Below are 21,930 nucleotides of genomic sequence, written 5' to 3'. Positions count from 1 at the left end.
AAATTGTGTGTATTACAAAAGCTTCTTTTACACTGAATTTTTTTAGTTTGAATTTTGCAACTTCAACTTGTGCTGACAATTTTATTGACTAAAAATCTGGGAGCAAAATTAGTGCGTTTTAAAAATTCAGTTAGTTGAAATGCAGTGTTCTACGTTTCAGTGTGTAAAAATTCTGCGTATGAAAATATTATTTGTTGTTTCGAAACTCAAGACCCACGTGCGGTAAATTAAGTATGCAGTGCTAAAATAATACATTTGAACAAATGTATAATAAATAATAAGATGTACGTTTCTTAAATAAACTGTCAGCTTCACCACTTTAGTCATCATTTTTGCGCTTAGCAAACTAATGGAGAGTAAAATGTATAATGTATAATAAATAAGATGTACGTTTCTTAAATAAACTGTCAGGTTCACCACTTTAGTCATAATTTTTGCGCTTAGCAAACCAATGGAGGGTAAAATTGTGTGTATTACAAAAGCTTTTTTTACACTGAAATTTTCGAGTTTGAATTTTGCAACCTCAACTTGTGCTGACAATTTCATTGACGAAAAATCTGGGAGCAAAATTTGTGCGTTTTAAAAATTCAGTTAGTTAAAATGCAGTGTTTTACATTTCAGTGTGTAAAAATTCTGCGCATGAAAATAATATTATTTGTTGTTTCGAAACTCAAGATCCACGTGCGGTAAATTAAGACTGAAGTAACCGATCCTGTTTCCATTTTGATAGAGAATAATTTGTGTCTTTATTACGAAAGCTTTTTTTTATTTTTATGAATTTATCTAACTGAATTTTTCAACTTGTGCTGACAATTTCACTGAATAAAAATCTTCACAAAATGTGTGTTTGAAAATTCAGTTTGTTGAAATACAGTGTATATAAAAATTCAGTGTAAAGAAAAAGAATAAATTCAGTGCAGAAATACTCGTTGCTTCAAATCTCAAGACTCATTTCTGGTCAATTAGGACTGAAGCAATGGAGAACAGCCAATAAGGTGTCAAGTTTCACAGAGTTTACTCTGAATGTTTTAATACTGAATTTTGATACTTGCTTTTATTACAATTAATTTTTACACACTGAATTTTTAAACACAAATTTTGCTAAAGATTTTTTAACGAAATTGTCAGCATCTTTTTATGTAAAAACACAAAATTCAAACGCAAACAATTCAGTTACATAAATTCCGCTCCAAAAAAGCTTTCGTAATAAAGACAAATGAACCTACATAGAAACGTCTCCATGACTTTAGATCCAGACTTCTTCTGTTTGTATGATGTTGACATTACTGCCACAAGTGGTGGAAAACTGTATTGCACCTGAGTACCGCCGCAGCTCATACGGACCACAGCTGAGAGAGAAACACGTCTTCTTTGGCGGCCCTCTAGGGGGCGCAACAATAGTTAAGAACAGGGGTGGGCAATTATTTTTTACCGCATGAGCAACCTGAGCACTGCTGGAGGGCCACACCGACAATATTTCAATTAAATTTTGCTCAAATTATTTTTGATATACCGTAAGATAAATAATAATAATTTCATTTAACCTAACTTAACTTTATACAAAAGCAGATTGCTTTTGATGGTTTTATTTTTAACACTGTCTTACACAACACTTCCTGATGTATAATACAATGCAAAAATGTCAATTTCTGTCACTTTATCCTGCATCCTCTTTAAAAGTCCAACATTTTTCCCCATCAGATTTGGACAACCATGTGTTGTCACACCTGCCAGCTTGTCCCATTTCAGTCCTAACATGTCCAAACACGCATTTACCTATGTGAACAAGTCATTACCTGTGGTTGTCTCTTTAATTGACTGCATGGCTGCCAGCTCCTCCGTGATTTGAAAGTCTGTAGTTATCCCACGTAAGAAGATGAGCAGCTGGGCGGTGTCACGTACATTGCAGCTCTCATCCAAAGCCAGCGAAAAACAGTCAAAGTCAGCCGTTCTGTTCTTCAGCTGAAACTCCAAGTTTCCAGCGATGGTCTCAACCCGCCTCGTTACAGTGCGTCGGGAGAGTGACACGTTCTCAAATGCGCCCCTCTTCTCCGGGCATATCAGCGCAACAGAGTCCAATAAGCACTCCTTAATAAACTCTCTGTCAGAAAACGCCTTACTTTTTCTGGCGATTTTGTGAGAAATTACGAAACTTGTCCTGACAGCTGCATCTCTGGGGGTGGGAAATTTGGCAAAAAGTCCTTGTTGGGTTTGCAGTTTTACCATCAACGCAACAGCCTCCCTTGCGCACGCTTCATCAGACAGATTCCGGTATTTATCCTCGTGCTTCGTCGTGTAGTGGCGATTCAAATGATGTTCTTTAAACACAGCAACCTGTGTACCACAAATTAAGCACATGGCTTTACCTTTCATTTCTGTAAAGAAATACTTGGCAGTCCATGTCTTGTTGGAAACACGCCATTCCTCATCAACTTTTCTCTTTTTAGCGTCTCATCACTTGTCGCTGTGCACCTTCACTCACAGGTTACACACAAACATACGCCCATAAATAACACTTTTCAAAATAAAAGCAGCACAGTTGTATTGCACGCACGACATAGATGTTTTTTTAAATTTATTTTATAATTTGTGATCACCGCTGTTCACATTCACTCACAATCACACACGCGCATACGTCCACACGGAAGTAATACAAATAACGCTTTTCAAAACAAAAGCAGCACCGTTGTATTGCACACTCGACATACATACTTGTTTAAATTTATTTTGTAATTTATGATGGGCCTCACGCGGGCTGGACAGGGACGCACAAAGGGCCGAATGTGGCCTGGGTCTGCCGATTGCCCAGGTCTGGTTAAGAATCATTGAAGGCAGTGAGTGGTGACATTGATTGGATTTGAACCAGGGAGGAGTACCTGTATGGAGATAAACCCCTGCAGAACTTCAACTGGATCCGTCAGCGTCTGAAAAATGGCGACGAGATCCACTTGTCTCTGGAGAGGCCGCCCTGTCCGGAACTGGATCTAGTCCACGAGGAGGACTGGGCCCAAGTGGACGACTGCACGGGTGTTGCAGGTAAACGGCCAAACAATACAGCACTTTGTGTTTGTGTTTTTGACTCTGTGTTTCATTCAGGCACACATGAGCAGTTGACCATCGGCGAGAAGGACCACGAGCGAGTGTTCACCATCTCCATGTGGGACTGCAACAGGAAGTTCAGGGTGAAGGTGCTGGGGATCGATATACCGACACTGCCCAAAATTCCTGACTTTGTCGTGTTCATCGAGGCCAGCATCTTCCACAGTCAACAGCTTCTCGCCCAGGTAACAAAATCAACCTTTGGATGACTTATTTATATTACTCGACTGTATATTTTCTCTCAGGCCCATAGTACTTGAAATAAAAGTATTTTAGAGTAGTACGTGTACAGTTAGTATCGCAGTATAGGTTTACCCTATTTAGTATATAAGCCACAGAATTTTAGGGGGAAAAAATATTTTTTCCATATATTAGCCGCAGATATATACGTTGTGAAATGAGTTATTTACACAGAAATATTCTGTAAATGTTTATTTCCATACCATTACCTCCCTGCTTGGCACTCTGCATCAAGGGTTGGAATTGGGGGTTAAATCACCAAAAATTATTCCCGGGCGCGGCCACCGCTGCTGCTCACTGCTCCCCTCACCTCCCAAGGGGATGATCAAGGGTGATGAGTCAAATGCAGAGAATAATTTCGCCACACCTAGTGTGTGTGTGTGTGTGACAATCATTGGTACCTTAACTTTAACTTAATTGTTTCCACACGGCGTCTGTAACACGGCAGTAAAACGGCTGCTCAAACAAGACATAAGTCATGGTCATGGACCCACTAGCTGCGCAAACTAGCTCTCCAATCAGCTAAACGTTTTGGTGAATATAACACAAGAAAAATGCCATTGTAAGTTAATAATACTAACACAGACACCAATGTTAATGCTAACCACACTAGCTTGATTACATCACGATAGCACGTACAAATATACATGAAAACACTTCACACATGGGAAGGTTTAGTAAGTAAGAATTGTTTTAGTTATATTGTACAACTTACAAACGTTGCTTGGAGTGATGACTGAAGAATCCATTGTTTGGGTTATGGTTTGAGTTTATCTGGAACGTCACAATTTCCAGTGTCTCTATTCAAGATGTTCAGAAAGGAGTCGGAAGAAGCAGAGCTTATTTAATCCTACACCTTTTCCGTTTCATAGTAATTGCTAACACTTGTGTTCACTTCCTGTTCTCCCTTTGTTCACAGTATACTCCATGAATATTAAATAGGGAAGTTGTATTTTATATAATGAGATGATTAAGATTATTAATAAACTCTAAATGTTTATCTTGGTTCTTCTTCCTTATACTTTGTAAACTCTTTAAGTTTGAACAGTGGATCATATTAGTACATTGTTTGACTGCTTTGCTTACTCAATTCTATCATTAAATTCCACATACTGATTAACTAATAATACTTGTATATTCTTGACTAGCAGGTTATAGTTTAATTTGTTTATAATTTTAGCTGTTTGCACATTCAATATGTCCTGGAATCTCAATATTTTGGATTCAATAAACAAAGTCTTTGTATGTTCTCTATATCCTACATAATGTAATATTCTAACTGATCTTTTTTGTAACACAGTTAGTGACTGAAGCGTTCTTTTGTAATTATTGCCCATATTTCCCATATGGTAACACTTGCGAACAGTACAGAATATGAATAGATTTTTTTTATCCAATAAATATTTGGTTTATTTATTATTGATGTATTTCTTGCCACATTATGTTGTATATTTTTATACGAGATTTCCAGTTCATTTTATCACCTATTATTACATACAGAAATTTGATTTGAATTGTGGTTGTGAAAGACAAACTTGTCTATATCTCGTCAACAAAGTCAGTTTTTACACTGCAAAAAGTCAGTGTTCAAAAACAAGGGAAAAAAATACAAAAATGAGGGGTATTTTATTTGAACTAAGTAAAATTATCTGCCAATAGAACAAGAAAAGTTGGCTTGTCAAGACTTTCCAAAACAAGTAAAACTAGTCCTAAGTGTCCCAATACTTTTGTCCAGTTTTAGTTCTTAGTGTCCCAATACTTTTGTCAAGTTGTAGTCCTAAGTGTCCCAATACTTTTGTCCAGTGTAGGTGTCCCAATAATTTTGTCCAGTGGTAGTCCTAAGTGTTCCAATACTTGTGTCCAGTTTTAGTCCTAAGTGTCCCAAAACTTGTGTCCAGTTTTAGTCCTAAGTGTCCCAATACATTTGTCCAGTGTAAGTGTCCCAATACTTTTGTCCAGTTTTAGTCCTAAGTGTCCCAATACTTTTGTCAAGTTGTAGTCCTAAGTGTCCCAATAGTTTTGTCCAGTGGTAGTCCTAAGTGTCCCAATACTTTTGTCCAGTGGTAGTCCTAAGTGTCCCAAAGCCTTTGTCCAGTTTTAGTCCTAAGTGTCCCAATACTTTTGTCAAGTTGTAGTCCCAAGTGTCCCAATACTTTTGTCCAGTTGTAGTCCCAAGTGTCCCAATACTTTTGTCCAGTGTAAGCATCCCAATACTTTTGTCCAGTGGTAGTCCTAAGTGTCCCAATACTTTTGTCAAGTTTTAGTCCCAAGTGTCCCAATACATTTGTCCAGTTTTCGTCATAAGTGTCCCAATACTTTTGTCCAGTTTTGGCCGTAAGTGTCCCAATACTTTTGTCCAGTTTTAGTCCTAAGTGTCCCAATACTTTTGTCAAGTTGTAGTCCTAAGTGTCCCAATACTTTTGTCCAGTGTAAGTGTCCCAATACTTTTGTCCAGTGTAAGTGTCCCAAAACTTTTGTCTACTGTTAGTCCGAAGTGTCCCAATACTTTTGTCAAGTGGTAGTCTTAATTGTCCCAATACTTTTGGCCAGTGTAAGTGTCCCAATACTTTTGTCCAGTGTAAATGTCCCAATTATTTTGTCAAGTAGTTCTCCAAAGTGTCCCAAATCTTTTGTCCAGGTTTCGGCCTAATTTGCTAACCTCAATGAACCCAAAAATACCTCCAAAGGCTTAGTGGCCACATGCGTGGACAGCACCTTTTAGCTCTTATTTCCAAAATGGTGTACACTACTGAATTGGGGTCTTATGGCCACTTATGTGGACACTTATACTGCCATCTGGTGGTGTCAGAAGAGTATAACATACAATGGAATTTGGGGGGAAAAAAGTGTAAAAATAAGAATAAGCATGTCACTAAACATGAAGTACCGGTACACGTTTGTGTACTTATAGACTAAGTACATCATATCAAAAGATGATTCTTAGTTTTTATTCTAATTAGGGTCCAATAAGCCCAAATAGCGAAGAGAAATTTAAAAAAAGCATGTAAACAAACAGCTTGGGCCTTAAGAGGTTAAAATAAGTATATTCTCACTAATAACAAGTGCACCTTTCTTGGTAGGAAAAAAAAGAGACCTTTTTGCTCAATATGTTGAAAAATGTTCTTAAATGAAGTAAATGCTAGTGCCATTATCTTGACATAATGATATGCGCTCTACATTACATTTACTTATACTAAAAACTAATTTATTGTTCTTAATGGAAAAGCAACAAGGCAAGCGCTTGTTACTCTCGGGGTCTCCTAGCCGCTCAGGCAAATCATATTGTCTAAAAATGCATTTTTCCATCGACAACATGACATCATCGCGCCAAGTGCATGCTCTTTCAGTCAATTAGTGCGCATGTATACAGCCCGGCCCCCGGCCCAAATTTTTTTAAATGTAATTTTAAAGAATTTATCTGAATGTACATGAACTATTTCTGTTCAAAATAGTTTGAAATGTTAAGTGTTGAAATATTAACTGTCAGTTTACTGTACTGTGCCAACTGTACTACTATATGAGTACCTATTTTCTATTGTTTCATTGAAAATAAAACAGCAAAGTCCATTTGGCTGTCATCTGTTTTAATTATGAGACACAATTGTGTCAAAGTCATGATTTTTTATTTCATGCTTGAAGTAAGAAATGATGACTTTAAAAAAGTAGTTTTATACTTGTGAGTGTTGATGACACAGCTTTGCAACACTTGATATTCTAGTTTTACTCAATATAGCTCATCACATCTCAGCAACAAGCTGTAATATCTTACTGACATCATTTAGGAGCAAAACAAGTAAAACACTCTAACATCAAATCTGCTTAGTGAGAAGAATTATCTTATCAGACAGAAAATAAGCAAATATCAGCCTTAGTTGAGATATTTAATCTTACTTAGATTTCACTTTTTGCAGTATACCGTTGAAAATGTCCAGAATTCAAAGTGTGTTAGGGCTAATTCATCTTTCATCTCTTATGTCCGAGATGGAGTGAGGTTGGCCAGCCTCATTTCATAAACAGGTTTTCTTTAAAAACAAACAGGCCCGTTGTTACTTTCTAATACTTACTTCTCCAAAAATAATACTCATCCATTTTTGACTAAAAGTAAACTGTACGTTGTTTGTAGCTTGGCTAACACTAACAGCCTACTAAATACTCCGTGTGGAACAGCTTTGATTGAAACGCACCAGTGTGAAAATGCCATGAACACACCAACATGTACCAGGTGATGTGTTAAAAGTCATGTTTGATGGTCTCACGGCTGCGACCCACCATCTCTTTATTAGCTCACTAACCCCACTTCCTTGGCTCTGCTTCCACGCTAAAAATGACAATATATCTCACCAAATCACTTGATTGTGGCAGTTAATGATGGCCATGTTTTAAACGTGTTTAAGACATGTACAAAACTTTAAGACAGTCTTTCATTCAGTCGAGTAAATACGCTATTCAGAGGGCCGCAAAACCCACAATGCATTGTTCCATTTTCAAGTAAAATGGTCTCCTCTTGCAGGAGAGGACGAGCCCCAAAGCCTTCAATGAAGAAGTGCTGTGGAACAGTTGGTTGGAGTTTAACATTAAAATCAAAGACCTGCCCAAAGGTTCCAGGCTCAACCTCCAGGTAAGCTTGGCCATTGTTTTACACTCCTGGCCTTTTTCTAATAATAATCACTGAGCAGTGGGTCAAGTCTTTCCCCTTTCCTGCTCAGGTGGTGTGCAGGAAGCAGCCGCAGACTCCTAACTCAAAAGGATGTTCCCAGCAGGATAACACAGCAGGAAGTGGAAACCATGACGGTAATGTGGCTCATCATTTGTCAACCTAAGGGTGGTGTCGGACTCCATTTTATTGAGGGCCGCTTGTAACCATAACCATCACACGAATGTGCATATTATTTGATTATTGCACTGCTTCTCAAACCTTTTTCACCACCTCAGGAAAAACTTTGACTCTCCAAGTACCAACTAGTCTTGAAAATCAACTTTTACCTAGAAAATCAACTTTTACCTTGAAAATCAACTTTTACCTAGAAAATCAACTTTTACCTTGAAAATCAACTTTTACCTAGAAAATAATGTTTTGTCTTGAAAATCAACTTTTACCTAGAAAATCAACTTTTACCTTGAAAATCAACTTTTACCTTGAAAATCAACTTTTTACCTTGAAAATCAACTTTTACCATGAAAATCAACTTTTACCTTGAAAATCAACTTTTACCTTGAAAATCAACTTTTACCTTGAAAATAATTTTTTGTCTTGAAAATCAACTTTTACCTTGAAAATCAACTTTTACCTTGAAAATCATTTTTGTCTTGAAAATCAACTTTTACCTAGAAAATCAACTTTTATTTTGAAAATCAACTTTTTGTCTTGAAAATTAACTTTTACCTAGACAATCAACTTTTACCTTGAAAATCAACTTTTACCTTGAAAATCATTTTTTGTCTTGAAAATCAACTTTTACCTTGAAAATCATTTTTTGTCTTGAAAATCAACTTTTACCTAGAAAATCAACTTTTACCTTGAAAATCAACTTTTACCTTCAAAATAATTTTTTGTCTTGAAAATCAACTTTTACCTTGAAAATCATTTTTGTCTTGAAAATCAACTTTTACCTAGAAAATCAACTTTTACCTTGAAAATCAACTTTTACCTTGAAAATCAACTTTTACCTTGAAAATCATTTTTTGTCTTGAAAATCAACTTTTACCATGAAAATAATTTTTTGTCTTGAAAATCAACTTTTACCTTCAAAATAAATTTTTGTCTTGAAAATCACCTTTTACCTAGAAAATCAACTTTTACCTTGAAAATCAACTTCTACCTTGAAAATCATTTTTTGTCTTGAAAATCAACTTTTACCTTCAAAATCATTTTTTGTCTTGAAAATCAACTTTTACTTTCAAAATAATTTTGTCTTGAAAATCAACTTTTACCTTGAAAATCAACTTTTACCTTGAAAATAATTTTTTGTCTTGAAAATCAACTTTTACCTTGAAAATAATTTTTTGTTTTGAAAATCAACTTTTACCTTGAAAATCAACTTTTAACTTGAAAATCAACTTTTACCTTGAAAATCATTTTTTGTCTTGAAAATCAACTTTTACCTTGAAAATCAACTTTTACCTTGAAAATAATTTTTTGTCTTGAAAATCAACTTTTACCTTGAAAATCAACTTTTACCTTGAAAATCATTTTTGTCTTGAAAATCAACTTTTACCTAGAAAATCAACTTTTATTTTGAAAATCAACTTTTTGTCTTGAAAATTAACTTTTACCTAGACAATCAACTTTTACCTTGAAAATCAACTTTTACCTTGAAAATCATTTTTTGTCTTGAAAATCAACTTTTACCTTGAAAATCATTTTTTGTCTTGAAAATCAACTTTTACCTAGAAAATCAACTTTTACCTTGAAAATCAACTTTTACCTTCAAAATAATTTTTTGTCTTGAAAATCAACTTTTACCTTGAAAATCATTTTTGTCTTGAAAATCAACTTTTACCTAGAAAATCAACTTTTACCTTGAAAATCAACTTTTACCTTGAAAATCAACTTTTACCTTGAAAATCATTTTTTGTCTTGAAAATCAACTTTTACCATGAAAATAATTTTTTGTCTTGAAAATCAACTTTTACCTTCAAAATAAATTTTTGTCTTGAAAATCACCTTTTACCTAGAAAATCAACTTTTACCTTGAAAATCAACTTCTACCTTGAAAATCATTTTTTGTCTTGAAAATCAACTTTTACCTTCAAAATCATTTTTTGTCTTGAAAATCAACTTTTACTTTCAAAATAATTTTGTCTTGAAAATCAACTTTTACCTTGAAAATCAACTTTTACCTTGAAAATAATTTTTTGTCTTGAAAATCAACTTTTACCTTGAAAATAATTTTTTGTTTTGAAAATCAACTTTTACCTTGAAAATCAACTTTTAACTTGAAAATCAACTTTTACCTTGAAAATCATTTTTTGTCTTGAAAATCAACTTTTACCTTGAAAATATTTTTTTGTCTTGAAAATCAACTTTTACCTTCAAAATAATTTTTTGTCTTGAAAATCAACTTTTACCTTGAAAATCAACTTTTAACTTGAAAATCAACTTTTACCTAGAAAATAATGTTTTGTCTTGAAAATCAACTTTTACCTAGAAAATCAACTTTTACCTTGAAAATCAACTTTTACCTTGAAAATCAACTTTTACCTTCAAAATCAACTTTTACCTTCAAAATAATTTTTTGGCTTGAAAATCAACTTTTACCTTGAAAATCAACTTTTACCTTGAAAATCATTTTTGTCTTGAAAATCAACTTTTACCTAGAAAATCAACTTTTACCTTGAAAATCAACTTTTACCTTGAAAATCAACTTTTACCTTGAAAATCATTTTTTGTCTTGAAAATCAACTTTTACCATGAAAATAATTTTTTGTCTTGAAAATCAACTTTTACCTTCAAAATAAATTTTTGTCTTGAAAATCACCTTTTACCTAGAAAATCAACTTTTACCTTGAAAATCAACTTCTACCTTGAAAATCATTTTTTGTCTTGAAAATCAACTTTTACCTTCAAAATCATTTTTTGTCTTGAAAATCAACTTTTACTTTCAAAATAATTTTGTCTTGAAAATCAACTTTTACCTTGAAAATCAACTTTTACCTTGAAAATAATTTTTTGTCTTGAAAATCAACTTTTACCTTGAAAATAATTTTTTGTTTTGAAAATCAACTTTTACCTTGAAAATCAACTTTTAACTTGAAAATCAACTTTTACCTTGAAAATCATTTTTTGTCTTGAAAATCAACTTTTACCTTGAAAATATTTTTTTGTCTTGAAAATCAACTTTTACCTTCAAAATAATTTTTTGTCTTGAAAATCAACTTTTACCTTGAAAATCAACTTTTAACTTGAAAATCAACTTTTACCTAGAAAATAATGTTTTGTCTTGAAAATCAACTTTTACCTAGAAAATCAACTTTTACCTTGAAAATCAACTTTTACCTTGAAAATCAACTTTTACCTTCAAAATCAACTTTTACCTTGAAAATCATTTTTTGTCTTGAAAATCAACTTTTACCTTGAAAATCATTTTTTGTCTTGAAAATCAACTTTTACCTAGAAAATCAACTTTTACCTTGAAAATCAACTTTTACCTTCAAAATAATTTTTTGTCTTGAAAATCAACTTTTACCTTGAAAATCATTTTTGTCTTGAAAATCAACTTTTACCTAGAAAATCAACTTTTACCTTGAAAATCAACTTTTACCTTGAAAATCAACTTTTACCTTGAAAATCATTTTTTGTCTTGAAAATCAACTTTTACCATGAAAATAATTTTTTGTCTTGAAAATCAACTTTTACCTTCAAAATAAATTTTTGTCTTGAAAATCACCTTTTACCTAGAAAATCAACTTTTACCTTGAAAATCAACTTCTACCTTGAAAATCATTTTTTGTCTTGAAAATCAACTTTTACCTTCAAAATCATTTTTTGTCTTGAAAATCAACTTTTACTTTCAAAATAATTTTGTCTTGAAAATCAACTTTTACCTTGAAAATCAACTTTTACCTTGAAAATAATTTTTTGTCTTGAAAATCAACTTTTACCTTGAAAATCATTTTTTGTTTTGAAAATCAACTTTTACCTTGAAAATCAACTTTTAACTTGAAAATCAACTTTTACCTTGAAAATCATTTTTTGTCTTGAAAATCAACTTTTACCTTGAAAATATTTTTTTGTCTTGAAAATCAACTTTTACCTTCAAAATAATTTTTTGTCTTGAAAATCAACTTTTACCTTGAAAATCAACTTTTACCTTGAAAGTCAACTTTTACCTAGAAAATAATGTTTTGTCTTGAAAATCAACTTTTACCTAGAAAATCAACTTTTACCTTGAAAATCAACTTTTACCATGAAAATCAACTTTTACCTTGAAAATCAACTTTTACCTTCAAAATAATTTTTTGTCTTGAAAATCAACTTTTACCTTGAAAATCAACTTTTACCTTGAAAATCATTTTTGTCTTGAAAATCAACTTTTACCTAGAAAATCAACTTTTACCTAGAAAATCAACTTTTACCTTGAAAATCAACTTTTACCTTGAAAATCAACTTTTTGTCTTGAAAATTAACTTTTACCTAGACAATCAACTTTTACCTTGAAAATCAACTTTTACCTTGAAAATCAACTTTTACCTTGAAAATCATTTTCTGTCTTGAAAATCAACTTTTACCTTGAAAATCATTTTTTGTCTTGAAAATCAACTTTTACCTAGAAAATCAACTTTTACCTTGAAAATCAACTTTTACCTTCAAAATAATTTTTTGTCTTGAAAATCAACTTTTACCTTGAAAATCATTTTTGTCTTGAAAATCAACTTTTACCTAGAAAATCAACTTTTACCTTGAAAATCAACTTTTACCTTCAAAATAATTTTTTGTCTTGAAAATCAACTTTTACCTTGAAAATCATTTTTGTCTTGAAAATCAACTTTTACCTAGAAAATCAACTTTTACCTTGAAAATCAACTTTTACCTTGAAAATAATTTTTTGTCTTGAAAATCAACTTTTACCATGAAAATAATTTTTTGTCTTGAAAATCACCTTTTACCTAGAAAATCAACTTTTACCTTGAAAATCAACTTCTACCTTGAAAATCATTTTTTGTCTTGAAAATCAACTTTTACCTTCAAAATAATTTTTTGTCTTGAAAATCAACTTTTACCTTGAAAATAATTTTTGTCTTGAAAATCAACTTTTACCTAGAAAATCAACTTTTACCTAGAAAATCAACTTTTACCTTGAAAATCAACTTTTACCTTGAAAATCAACTTTTTGTCTTGAAAATTAACTTTTACCTAGACAATCAACTTTTACCTTGAAAATCAACTTTTACCTTGAAAATCAACTTTTACCTTGAAAATCATTTTTTGTCTTGAAAATCAACTTTTACCTTGAAAATCATTTTTTGTCTTGAAAATCAACTTTTACCTAGAAAATCAACTTTTACCTTGAAAATCAACTTTTACCTTCAAAATAATTTTTTGTCTTGAAAATCAACTTTTACCTTGAAAATCAACTTTTACCTTCAAAATAATTTTTTGTCTTGAAAATCAACGTTTACCTTGAAAATCATTTTTGTCTTGAAAATCAACTTTTACCTAGAAAATCAACTTTTACCTTGAAAATCAACTTTTACCTTGAAAATCATTTTTTGTCTTGAAAATCAACTTTTACCATGAAAATAATTTTTTGTCTTGAAAATCAACTTTTACCTTCAAAATAAATTTTTGTCTTGAAAATCAACTTTTACCTTGAAAATCAACTTTTACCTTGAAAATCATTTTTGTCTTGAAAATCAACTTTTACCTAGAAAATCAACTTTTACCTAGAAAATCAACTTTTACCTTGAAAATCAACTTTTACCTTGAAAATCAACTTTTTGTCTTGAAAATTAACTTTTACCTAGACAATCAACTTTTACCTTGAAAATCAACTTTTACCTTGAAAATCAACTTTTACCTTGAAAATCATTTTTTGTCTTGAAAATCAACTTTTACCTTGAAAATCATTTTTTGTCTTGAAAATCAACTTTTACCTAGAAAATCAACTTTTACCTTGAAAATCAACTTTTACCTTCAAAATAATTTTTTGTCTTGAAAATCAACTTTTACCTTGAAAATCATTTTTGTCTTGAAAATCAACTTTTACCTAGAAAATCAACTTTTACCTTGAAAATCAACTTTTACCTTCAAAATAATTTTTTGTCTTGAAAATCAACTTTTACCTTGAAAATCATTTTTGTCTTGAAAATCAACTTTTACCTAGAAAATCAACTTTTACCTTGAAAATCAACTTTTACCTTGAAAATAATTTTTTGTCTTGAAAATCAACTTTTACCATGAAAATAATTTTTTGTCTTGAAAATCACCTTTTACCTAGAAAATCAACTTTTACCTTGAAAATCAACTTCTACCTTGAAAATCATTTTTTGTCTTGAAAATCAACTTTTACCTTCAAAATCATTTTTTGTCTTGAAAATCAACTTTTACTTTCAAAATAATTTTGTCTTGAAAATCAACTTTTACCTTGAAAATCAACTTTTACCTTGAAAATAATTTTTTGTCTTGAAAATCAACTTTTACCTTGAAAATAATTTTTTGTTTTGAAAATCAACTTTTACCTTGAAAATCAACTTTTAACTTGAAAATCAACTTTTACCTTGAAAATCATTTTTTGTCTTGAAAATCAACTTTTACCTTGAAAATATTTTTTTGTCTTGAAAATCAACTTTTACCTTCAAAATAATTTTTTGTCTTGAAAATCAACTTTTACCTTGAAAATCAACTTTTACCTTGAAAATCAACTTTTACCTTGAAAATCCTTTTTTGTCTTAAAAATCGCCAGCCACATTTTGAGTTTGACACCTGTGCCTGAAGCCCACCTCACCTCGTCTTCTCCGTGCTGGTGTTTCAGGAAAGACCAAGAGCCGGCTCTTGTACTACGTCAACCTGCTGCTGATCGACCACCGCTCGCTGCTGCGTCAGGGCGAGTTTGTGCTCCACATGTGGAAAATGCCGGAGAAGAGCGAGGAGAGCAGCAGCAGCAGCATCAACGCCGACAAACTCACGTCCGCCACCAACCCGGACAAGGCCTCGTCCATGGCCATGGCCATTTTACTGGACAAGTACTGCTACCCCGTGGTGCTTCCCAAGAGCCGCGACCTGGGCCGGGATGGCGGCGCCGCGCCCGAAAAAAGCGAAGGCGGGGAGCGAGGCCAACGTGAGATGCCCAACCATCTGAAGAAGCAGTTTGCAGCCATCGTGGCCACCGACCCTTTGCACCCGCTCAGTCCGGAGGACAAGGAGCTGCTGTGGCATTTCCGCCATGGATGCATGCGAGATCCCAGGTGCTTCTTTCTCCTCCTCCACGTAAGCAAGTGAATGTTTGAGAGCTCACCATATCTTCCTGCCAGGGCCTACCCCAAGCTGCTGTCCTCAGTCAGGTGGGGCAAACAGGAAGACGTGCTGGCCACCCACCGGCTGTTGGAGCGCTGCACCGCGTGGGACAGCAGGTATGTTGACGTGCATGTCCTCGGCCATTTGTCCATTTATTGGAAATCTGAGAACACTGGAATGTTCCTCAAAGCTTTGAGGCGCTCGCGGTTTTTACGGAAAGTCGATATATCGAAGCGTTTGCCCACGATCAGACATTGTTCGGCATGAAGTTTTTCACAAATCCAACTAACTGCTGCCATTGTGTAATAGTAGCAGCTCCTCTAATTGAAGTGAATTTGATTTATATAGCGCTTTTCTCTAGTGACTCAAAGCGCTTTTACATAGTGAAAGCCAATATCTAAGTTACATTTGAAGCAGTGTGGGTGGCTCTGGGAGCAGGTGGGTAAAGTGTCTTGCCCAAGGACACAACGGCAGTGACTAGGATGGAAGAAGCGGGGATCGAACCTGGAACCCTCAAGTTGCTGGCACGGCCACTCTACCAACCAAGCCCCGGTATAGCTCATATGTTTGATGGTTCCTTGTTTTGTAAGTGCTAAGTTGTATGTAAAAGGGTCCTTGCTGTTCAATGTTCTATGCATGAAGGTTCTTTGCTGTTAAATGTGCTAAGTTGTATGTAAAAGGTTCCTTGCTGTTCAATGTTCTATGCATGAAGGTTCCTTGCTGTTTTATGTGCTAAGTCGTACGTAGAAGGGTTCCTTGCTGTTCAATGTTTTATGTATGATGGATCCTTGTTTTCTACGTACTAAGTTGTATGTAAAAGGTTCCTTGCTGTTCAATGTTCTATGCATTAAGGTTACTTGTTGTTGTATGTGCTGAGTTGTATGTAGAAGGTTCCTTGTTGTTCACTGTTCTATGCATGAAGGTTCCTTGCTGTTCTATGTGCAAAGTCGTACGTAGAAGGGTTCCTTGCTGTTCACTGTTCTATACATGAAGGTTCCTTGCTGTTGTATGTCCTAAGTTGCATGTAGAAGGTTCCTTGCGGTTCACTGTTCTATGTATGATGGTTCCTTGTTTTCTACTTGCTAAATCTTTTTAATCTTAAAATTTTCTACATATGTAAAAGGTTCCTTGCTGTTCTATGCATGACGGTCCCTTGCTGTTTTATGTGCTAAGTTGTACGTAGAAGGGTTCCTTGCTGTTCACTGTTCTATACATGAAGGTTCCTTGCTGTTGTATGTGCTAGGTTGCATGTAGAGGGTTCCTTGCGGTTCACTGTCCTATGTATGATGGTTCCTTGTTTTCTCCGTGCTAAGGTGTATGTAAAAGGTTCCTTGCTGTTGTATGTGCTAAGTTATATGTACAAGGTTCCTTGCTGTTCAATGTTCTATGCATGAAGGTTCCTTGCTGTTGTATGTGCTAAGTTGTATGTACAAGGTTCCTTGTTGTTCACTGTTCTATGCATGAAGGTTCCTTGCTGTTCTATGTGCAAAGTCGTACGTAGAAGGGTTCCTTGCTGTTCACTGTTCTATACATGAAGGTTCCTTGCTGTTGTATGTGCTAAGTTGCATGTAGAAGGTTCCTTGCTGTTCACTGTTCTATGTATGATGGTTCCTTGTTTTCTACGTGCTAAATCTTTTTAATCTTAAAATTTTCTACGTATGTAAAACGTTCCTTGCTGTTCTATGCATGAAGGTCCCTTGCTGTTTTATGTGCTAAGTTGTACGTAGAAGGGTTCCTTGCTGTTCACTGTTCTATACATGAAGGTTCCTTGCTGTTGTATGTGCTAAGTTGCATGTAGAGGGTTCCTTGCGGTTCACTGTCCTATGTATGATGGTTCCTTGTTTTCTCCGTGCTAAGGTGTATGTAAAAGGTTCCTTGTTGTTGTATGTGCTAAGTTATATGTACAAGGTTCCTTGCTGTTCAATGTTCTATGCATGAAGGTTCCTTGCTGTTGTATGTGCTAAGTTGTATGTACAAGGTTCCTTGTTGTTCACTGTTCTATGCATGAAGGTTCCTTGCTGTTCTATGTGCAAAGTCGTACGTAGAAGGGTTCCTTGCTGTTCACTGTTCTATACATGAAGGTTCCTTGCTGTTGTATGTGCTAAGTTGCATGTAGAAGGTTCCTTGCTGTTCACTGTTCTATGTATGATGGTTCCTTGTTTTCTACTTGCTAAATCTTTTTAATCTTAACATTTTCTACGTATGTAAAAGGTTCCTTGCTGTTCTATGCATGAAGGTCCCTTGCTGTTTTATGTGCTAAGTTGTACGTAGAAGGGTTCCTTGCTGTTCACTGTTCTATACATGAAGGTTCCTTGCTGTTGTATGTGCTAAATTGCATGTAGAGGGTTCCTTGCGGTTCACTGTCCTATGTATGATGGTTCCTTGTTTTCTCCGTGCTAAGGTGTATGTAAAAGGTTCCTTGCTGTTGTATGTGCTAAGTTATATGTACAAGGTTCCTTGCTGTTCAATGTTCTATGCATGAAGGTTCCTTGCTGTTGTATGTGCTAAGTTGTATGTACAAGGTTCCTTGTTGTTCACTGTTCTATGCATGAAGGTTCCTTGCTGTTCTATGTGCAAAGTCGTACGTAGAAGGGTTCCTTGCTGTTCACTGTTCTATACATGAAGGTTCCTTGCTGTTGTATGTGCTAAGTTGCATGTAGAAGGTTCCTTGCTGTTCACTGTTCTATGTATGATGGTTCCTTGTTTTCTACGTGCTAAATCTTTTTAATCTTAAAATTTTCTACGTATGTAAAACGTTCCTTGCTGTTCTATGCATGAAGGTCCCTTGCTGTTTTATGTGCTAAGTTGTACGTAGAAGGGTTCCTTGCTGTTCACTGTTCTATACATGAAGGTTCCTTGCTGTTGTATGTGCTAAGTTGCATGTAGAAGGTTCCTTGCGGTTCACTGTTCTATACATGAAGGTTCCTTGCTGTTGTATGTGCTAAGTTGCATGTAGAGGGTTCCTTGCGGTTCACTGTCCTATGTATGATTGTTCCTTGTTTTCTGCGTGCTAAGGTGTATGTAAAAGGTTCCTTGCTGTTGTATGTGCTAAGTTATATGTACAAGGTTCCTTCCTGTTCAATGTTCTATGCATGAAGGTTCCTTGCTGTTGTATGTGCTAAGTTGTATGTACAAGGTTCCTTGTTGTTCACTGTTCTATGCATGAAGGTTCCTTGCTGTTCTATGTGCAAAGTCGTACGTAGAAGGGTTCCTTGCTGTTCACTGTTCTATACATGAAGGTTCCTTGCTGTTGTATGTGCTAAGTTGCATGTAGAAGGTTCCTTGCTGTTCACTGTTCTATGTATGATGGTTCCTTGTTTTCTACGTGCTAAATCTTTTTAATCTTAAAATTTTCTACGTATGTAAAAGGTTCCTTGCTGTTCTATGCATGAAGGTCCCTTGCTGTTTTATGTGCTAAGTTGTACGTAGAAGGGTTCCTTGCTGTTCACTGTTCTATACATGAAGGTTCCTTGCTGTTGTATGTGCTAAGTTGCATGTAGAGGGTTCCTTGCGGTTCACTGTCCTATGTATGATGGTTCCTTGTTTTCTGCGTGCTAAGGTGTATGTAAAAGGTTCCTTGCTGTTGTATGTGCTAAGTTATATGTACAAGGTTCCTTGCTGTTCAATGTTCTATGCATGAAGGTTCCTTGCTGTTGTATGTGCTAAGTTGTATGTACAAGGTTCCTTGTTGTTCACTGTTCTATGCATGAAGGTTCCTTGCTGTTCTATGTGCAAAGTCGTACGTAGAAGGGTTCCTTGCTGTTCACTGTTCTATACATGAAGGTTCCTTGCTGTTGTATGTGCTACGTTGCATGTAGAAGGTTCCTTGCTGTTCACTGTTCTATGTATGATGGTTCCTTGTTTTCTACGTGCTAAATCTTTTTAATCTTAAAATTTTCTACGTATGTAAAAGGTTCCTTGCTGTTCTATGCATGAAGGTCCCTTGCTGTTTTATGTGCTAAGTTGAACGTAGAAGGGTTCCTTGCTGTTCACTGTTCTATACATGAAGGTTCCTTGCTGTTGTATGTGCTAAGTTGCATGTAGAGGGTTCCTTGCGGTTCACTGTCCTATGTATGATGGTTCCTTGTTTTCTGCGTGCTAAGGTGTATGTAAAAGGTTCCTTGCTGTTGTATGTGCTAAGTTATATGTACAAGGTTCCTTGCTGTTCAATGTTCTATGCATGAAGGTTCCTTGCTGTTCAATGTTCTATGCATGAAGGTTCCTTGCTGTTGTATGTGCTAAGTTGTATGTACAAGGTTCCTTGTTGTTCACTGTTCTATGCATGAAGGTTCCTTGCTGTTCTATGTGCAAAGTCGTACGTAGAAGGGTTCCTTGCTGTTCACTGTTCTATACATGAAGGTTCCTTGCTGTTGTATGTGCTAAGTTGCATGTAGAGGGTTCCTTGCGGTTCACTGTCCTATGTATGATTGTACCTTGTTTTCTGCGTGCTAAGGTGTATGTAAAAGGTTCCTTGCTGTTGTATGTGCTAAGTTATATGTACAAGGTTCCTTGCTGTTCAATGTTCTATGCATGAAGGTTCCTTGCTGTTGTATGTGCTAAGTTGTATGTACAAGGTTCCTTGTTGTTCACTGTTCTATGCATGAAGGTTCCTTGCTGTTTTATGTGCAAAGTCGTACGTAGAAGGGTTCCTTGCTGTTCACTGTTCTATACATGAAGGTTCCTTGTTGTTGTATGTGCTAAGTTGCATGTAGAAGGTTCCTTGCTGTTCACTGTTCTATGTATGATGGTTCCTTGTTTTCTACGTGCTAAATCTTTTTAATCTTAAAATTTTCTACGTATGTAAAAGGTTCCTTGCTGTTCTATGCATGAAGGTCCCTTGCTGTTTTATGTGCTAAGTTGTACGTAGAAGGGTTCCTTGCTGTTCACTGTTCTATACATGAAGGTTCCTTGCTGTTGTATGTGCTAGGTTGCATGTAGAGGGTTCCTTGCGGTTCACTGTCCTATGTATGATGGTTCCTTGTTTTCTGCGTGCTGAGGTGTATATAAAAGGTTCCTTGCTGTTGTATGTGCTAAGTTATATGTACAAGGTTCCTTGCTGTTCAATGTTCTATGCATGATGGTTCTTTGCTGTTGTATGTAGAAGGTATGCTAGCTTTTTTTGCTAGCGTCTCTCATATTAGCATGCTAATGTTTTTTGCTACTATCTATGTCTACACCAACAAATACTGCATTTTGGTATTTCTTCTTACCCAGTCATGGTCCGCTCCCTGTACAATCAGCGTCTTGGTTGACAAGACTCTGCAGCATCGCATGAACATCGGGGGCGGTACCTCTGGATTGGCAGACCGGGGTGGTGGTTCCTCTCTTTATGAAGGGAAACCGGAGGGTGTGTTCCAACTATCGTGGGATCACACTCCTCAGCCTTCCCAGTAAGGTCTATTCAGGTGTACTGGAGAGGAGGCTACGCCGGATAGTCGAACCTCGGATTCAGGAGGTTTTCATCCTGGTCGTGGAACTGTGGACCAGCTCTATACTCTCGGCAGGGTGCATGAGGAGTTTGCCCAACCAGTCTACATGTGTTTTGTGGACTTGGAGAAGGCATTCGACCGTGTCCCTCCGGAAGTCCTGTGGGGAGTGCTCAGAGAGTATGGGGTATCGGACTGTCTGATTGTGGCGGTCCGCTCCCTGTATGATCAGTGTCAGAGCTTGGTCCGCATTGAATTTGCTGAATTTCCCCCACGGATCAATAAAGTACTTTCTATTCTATTCTATTGCCGGCAGTAAGTCGGACACGTTTCCAGTGAGGGTTGGACTCCGCCAAGGCTGCCCTTTGTCACCCATTCTGTTCTGAACTTTTATGGACAGAATTTCTAGGTGCAGTCAAGGCGTTGAGGGGATCCGGTTTGGTGGCTGCAGGATTAGGTCTCTGCTTTTTGCAGATGATGTGGTCCTGATGGCTTCATCTGGCCAGGATCTTCAGCTCTCACTGGATCGGTTTGCAGCCGAGTGTGAAGCAACTGGGATGAGAATCAGCACCTCCAAGTCTGAGTCCATGGTTCTCGTCCGGAAAAGGGTGGTGTACCATCTCCGGGTTGGGGAGGAGATCTTGCCCCAAGTGGAGGAGTTCAAGTACCTCGGAGTCTTGTTCACGAGTGAGGGATGAGTGGATGGTGAGATCGACAGGCGGATCGGTGCGGCGTCTTCATTAATGCGGACGCTGTATCGATCCGTTGTGGTGAAGAAGGAGCAGAGCCGGAAGACAAAGCTCTCAATTTACCGGTCGATCTACGTTCCCATCCTCACCTATGGTCATGAGCTTTGGGTTATGACTGAAAGGACAAGATCACGGGTACAAGCGGCCAAAATGAGTTTCCTCCGCCGGGTGGCGGGGCTCTCCCTTAGAGATAGGGTGAGAAGATCTGTCATCCGGGAGGAGCTCAAAGTAAAGCCAGATGAGGTGGTTCGGGCATCTGGTCAGGATGCCACCCGAACGCCTCCTAGGGAGGTGTTTAGGGCACGTCGGACCGGTAGGAGGCCACGGGGAAGACCCAGGACACGTTGGGAAGACTATGTCTCCCGGCTGGCCTGGGATCGCCCGGGAGGAGCTGGACGAAGTGGCTGGAGAGAGTCGCTTAGGCTGCTGGCCCCGCGACCTCGGATAAGCGGAAGAAGATGGA

The 21,930-nt window shown here is 36.2% G+C and overlaps 1 protein-coding gene across 2 annotated transcripts in view; it reads left to right on the top strand.

The window, feature by feature from the left end:
- pik3cg (phosphatidylinositol-4,5-bisphosphate 3-kinase, catalytic subunit gamma) overlaps positions 1-21,930 on the top strand; it is an 85,165-nt gene that overhangs the window by 22,878 nt on the left and 40,357 nt on the right. For both annotated transcript variants that reach the window (XM_061961327.1, XM_061961326.1), the window contains exons 7-12: positions 2,867-3,036; positions 3,097-3,284; positions 7,850-7,957; positions 8,046-8,130; positions 14,811-15,243; positions 15,310-15,408. In XM_061961327.1, coding sequence (XP_061817311.1) covers positions 2,867-3,036; positions 3,097-3,284; positions 7,850-7,957; positions 8,046-8,130; positions 14,811-15,243; positions 15,310-15,408 — 1,083 coding nt within the window. The remainder of the gene's footprint in view (positions 1-2,866; positions 3,037-3,096; positions 3,285-7,849; positions 7,958-8,045; positions 8,131-14,810; positions 15,244-15,309; positions 15,409-21,930) is intronic.

This window comes from Nerophis lumbriciformis, linkage group LG05, assembly GCF_033978685.3.
Source record: "Nerophis lumbriciformis linkage group LG05, RoL_Nlum_v2.1, whole genome shotgun sequence".
Taxonomy (NCBI): Eukaryota; Metazoa; Chordata; class Actinopteri; order Syngnathiformes; family Syngnathidae; genus Nerophis; species Nerophis lumbriciformis.
The sequence above is the reverse complement of the archived record's forward strand: the minus strand, read 5'-3'. Positions and strand labels throughout refer to the sequence as shown.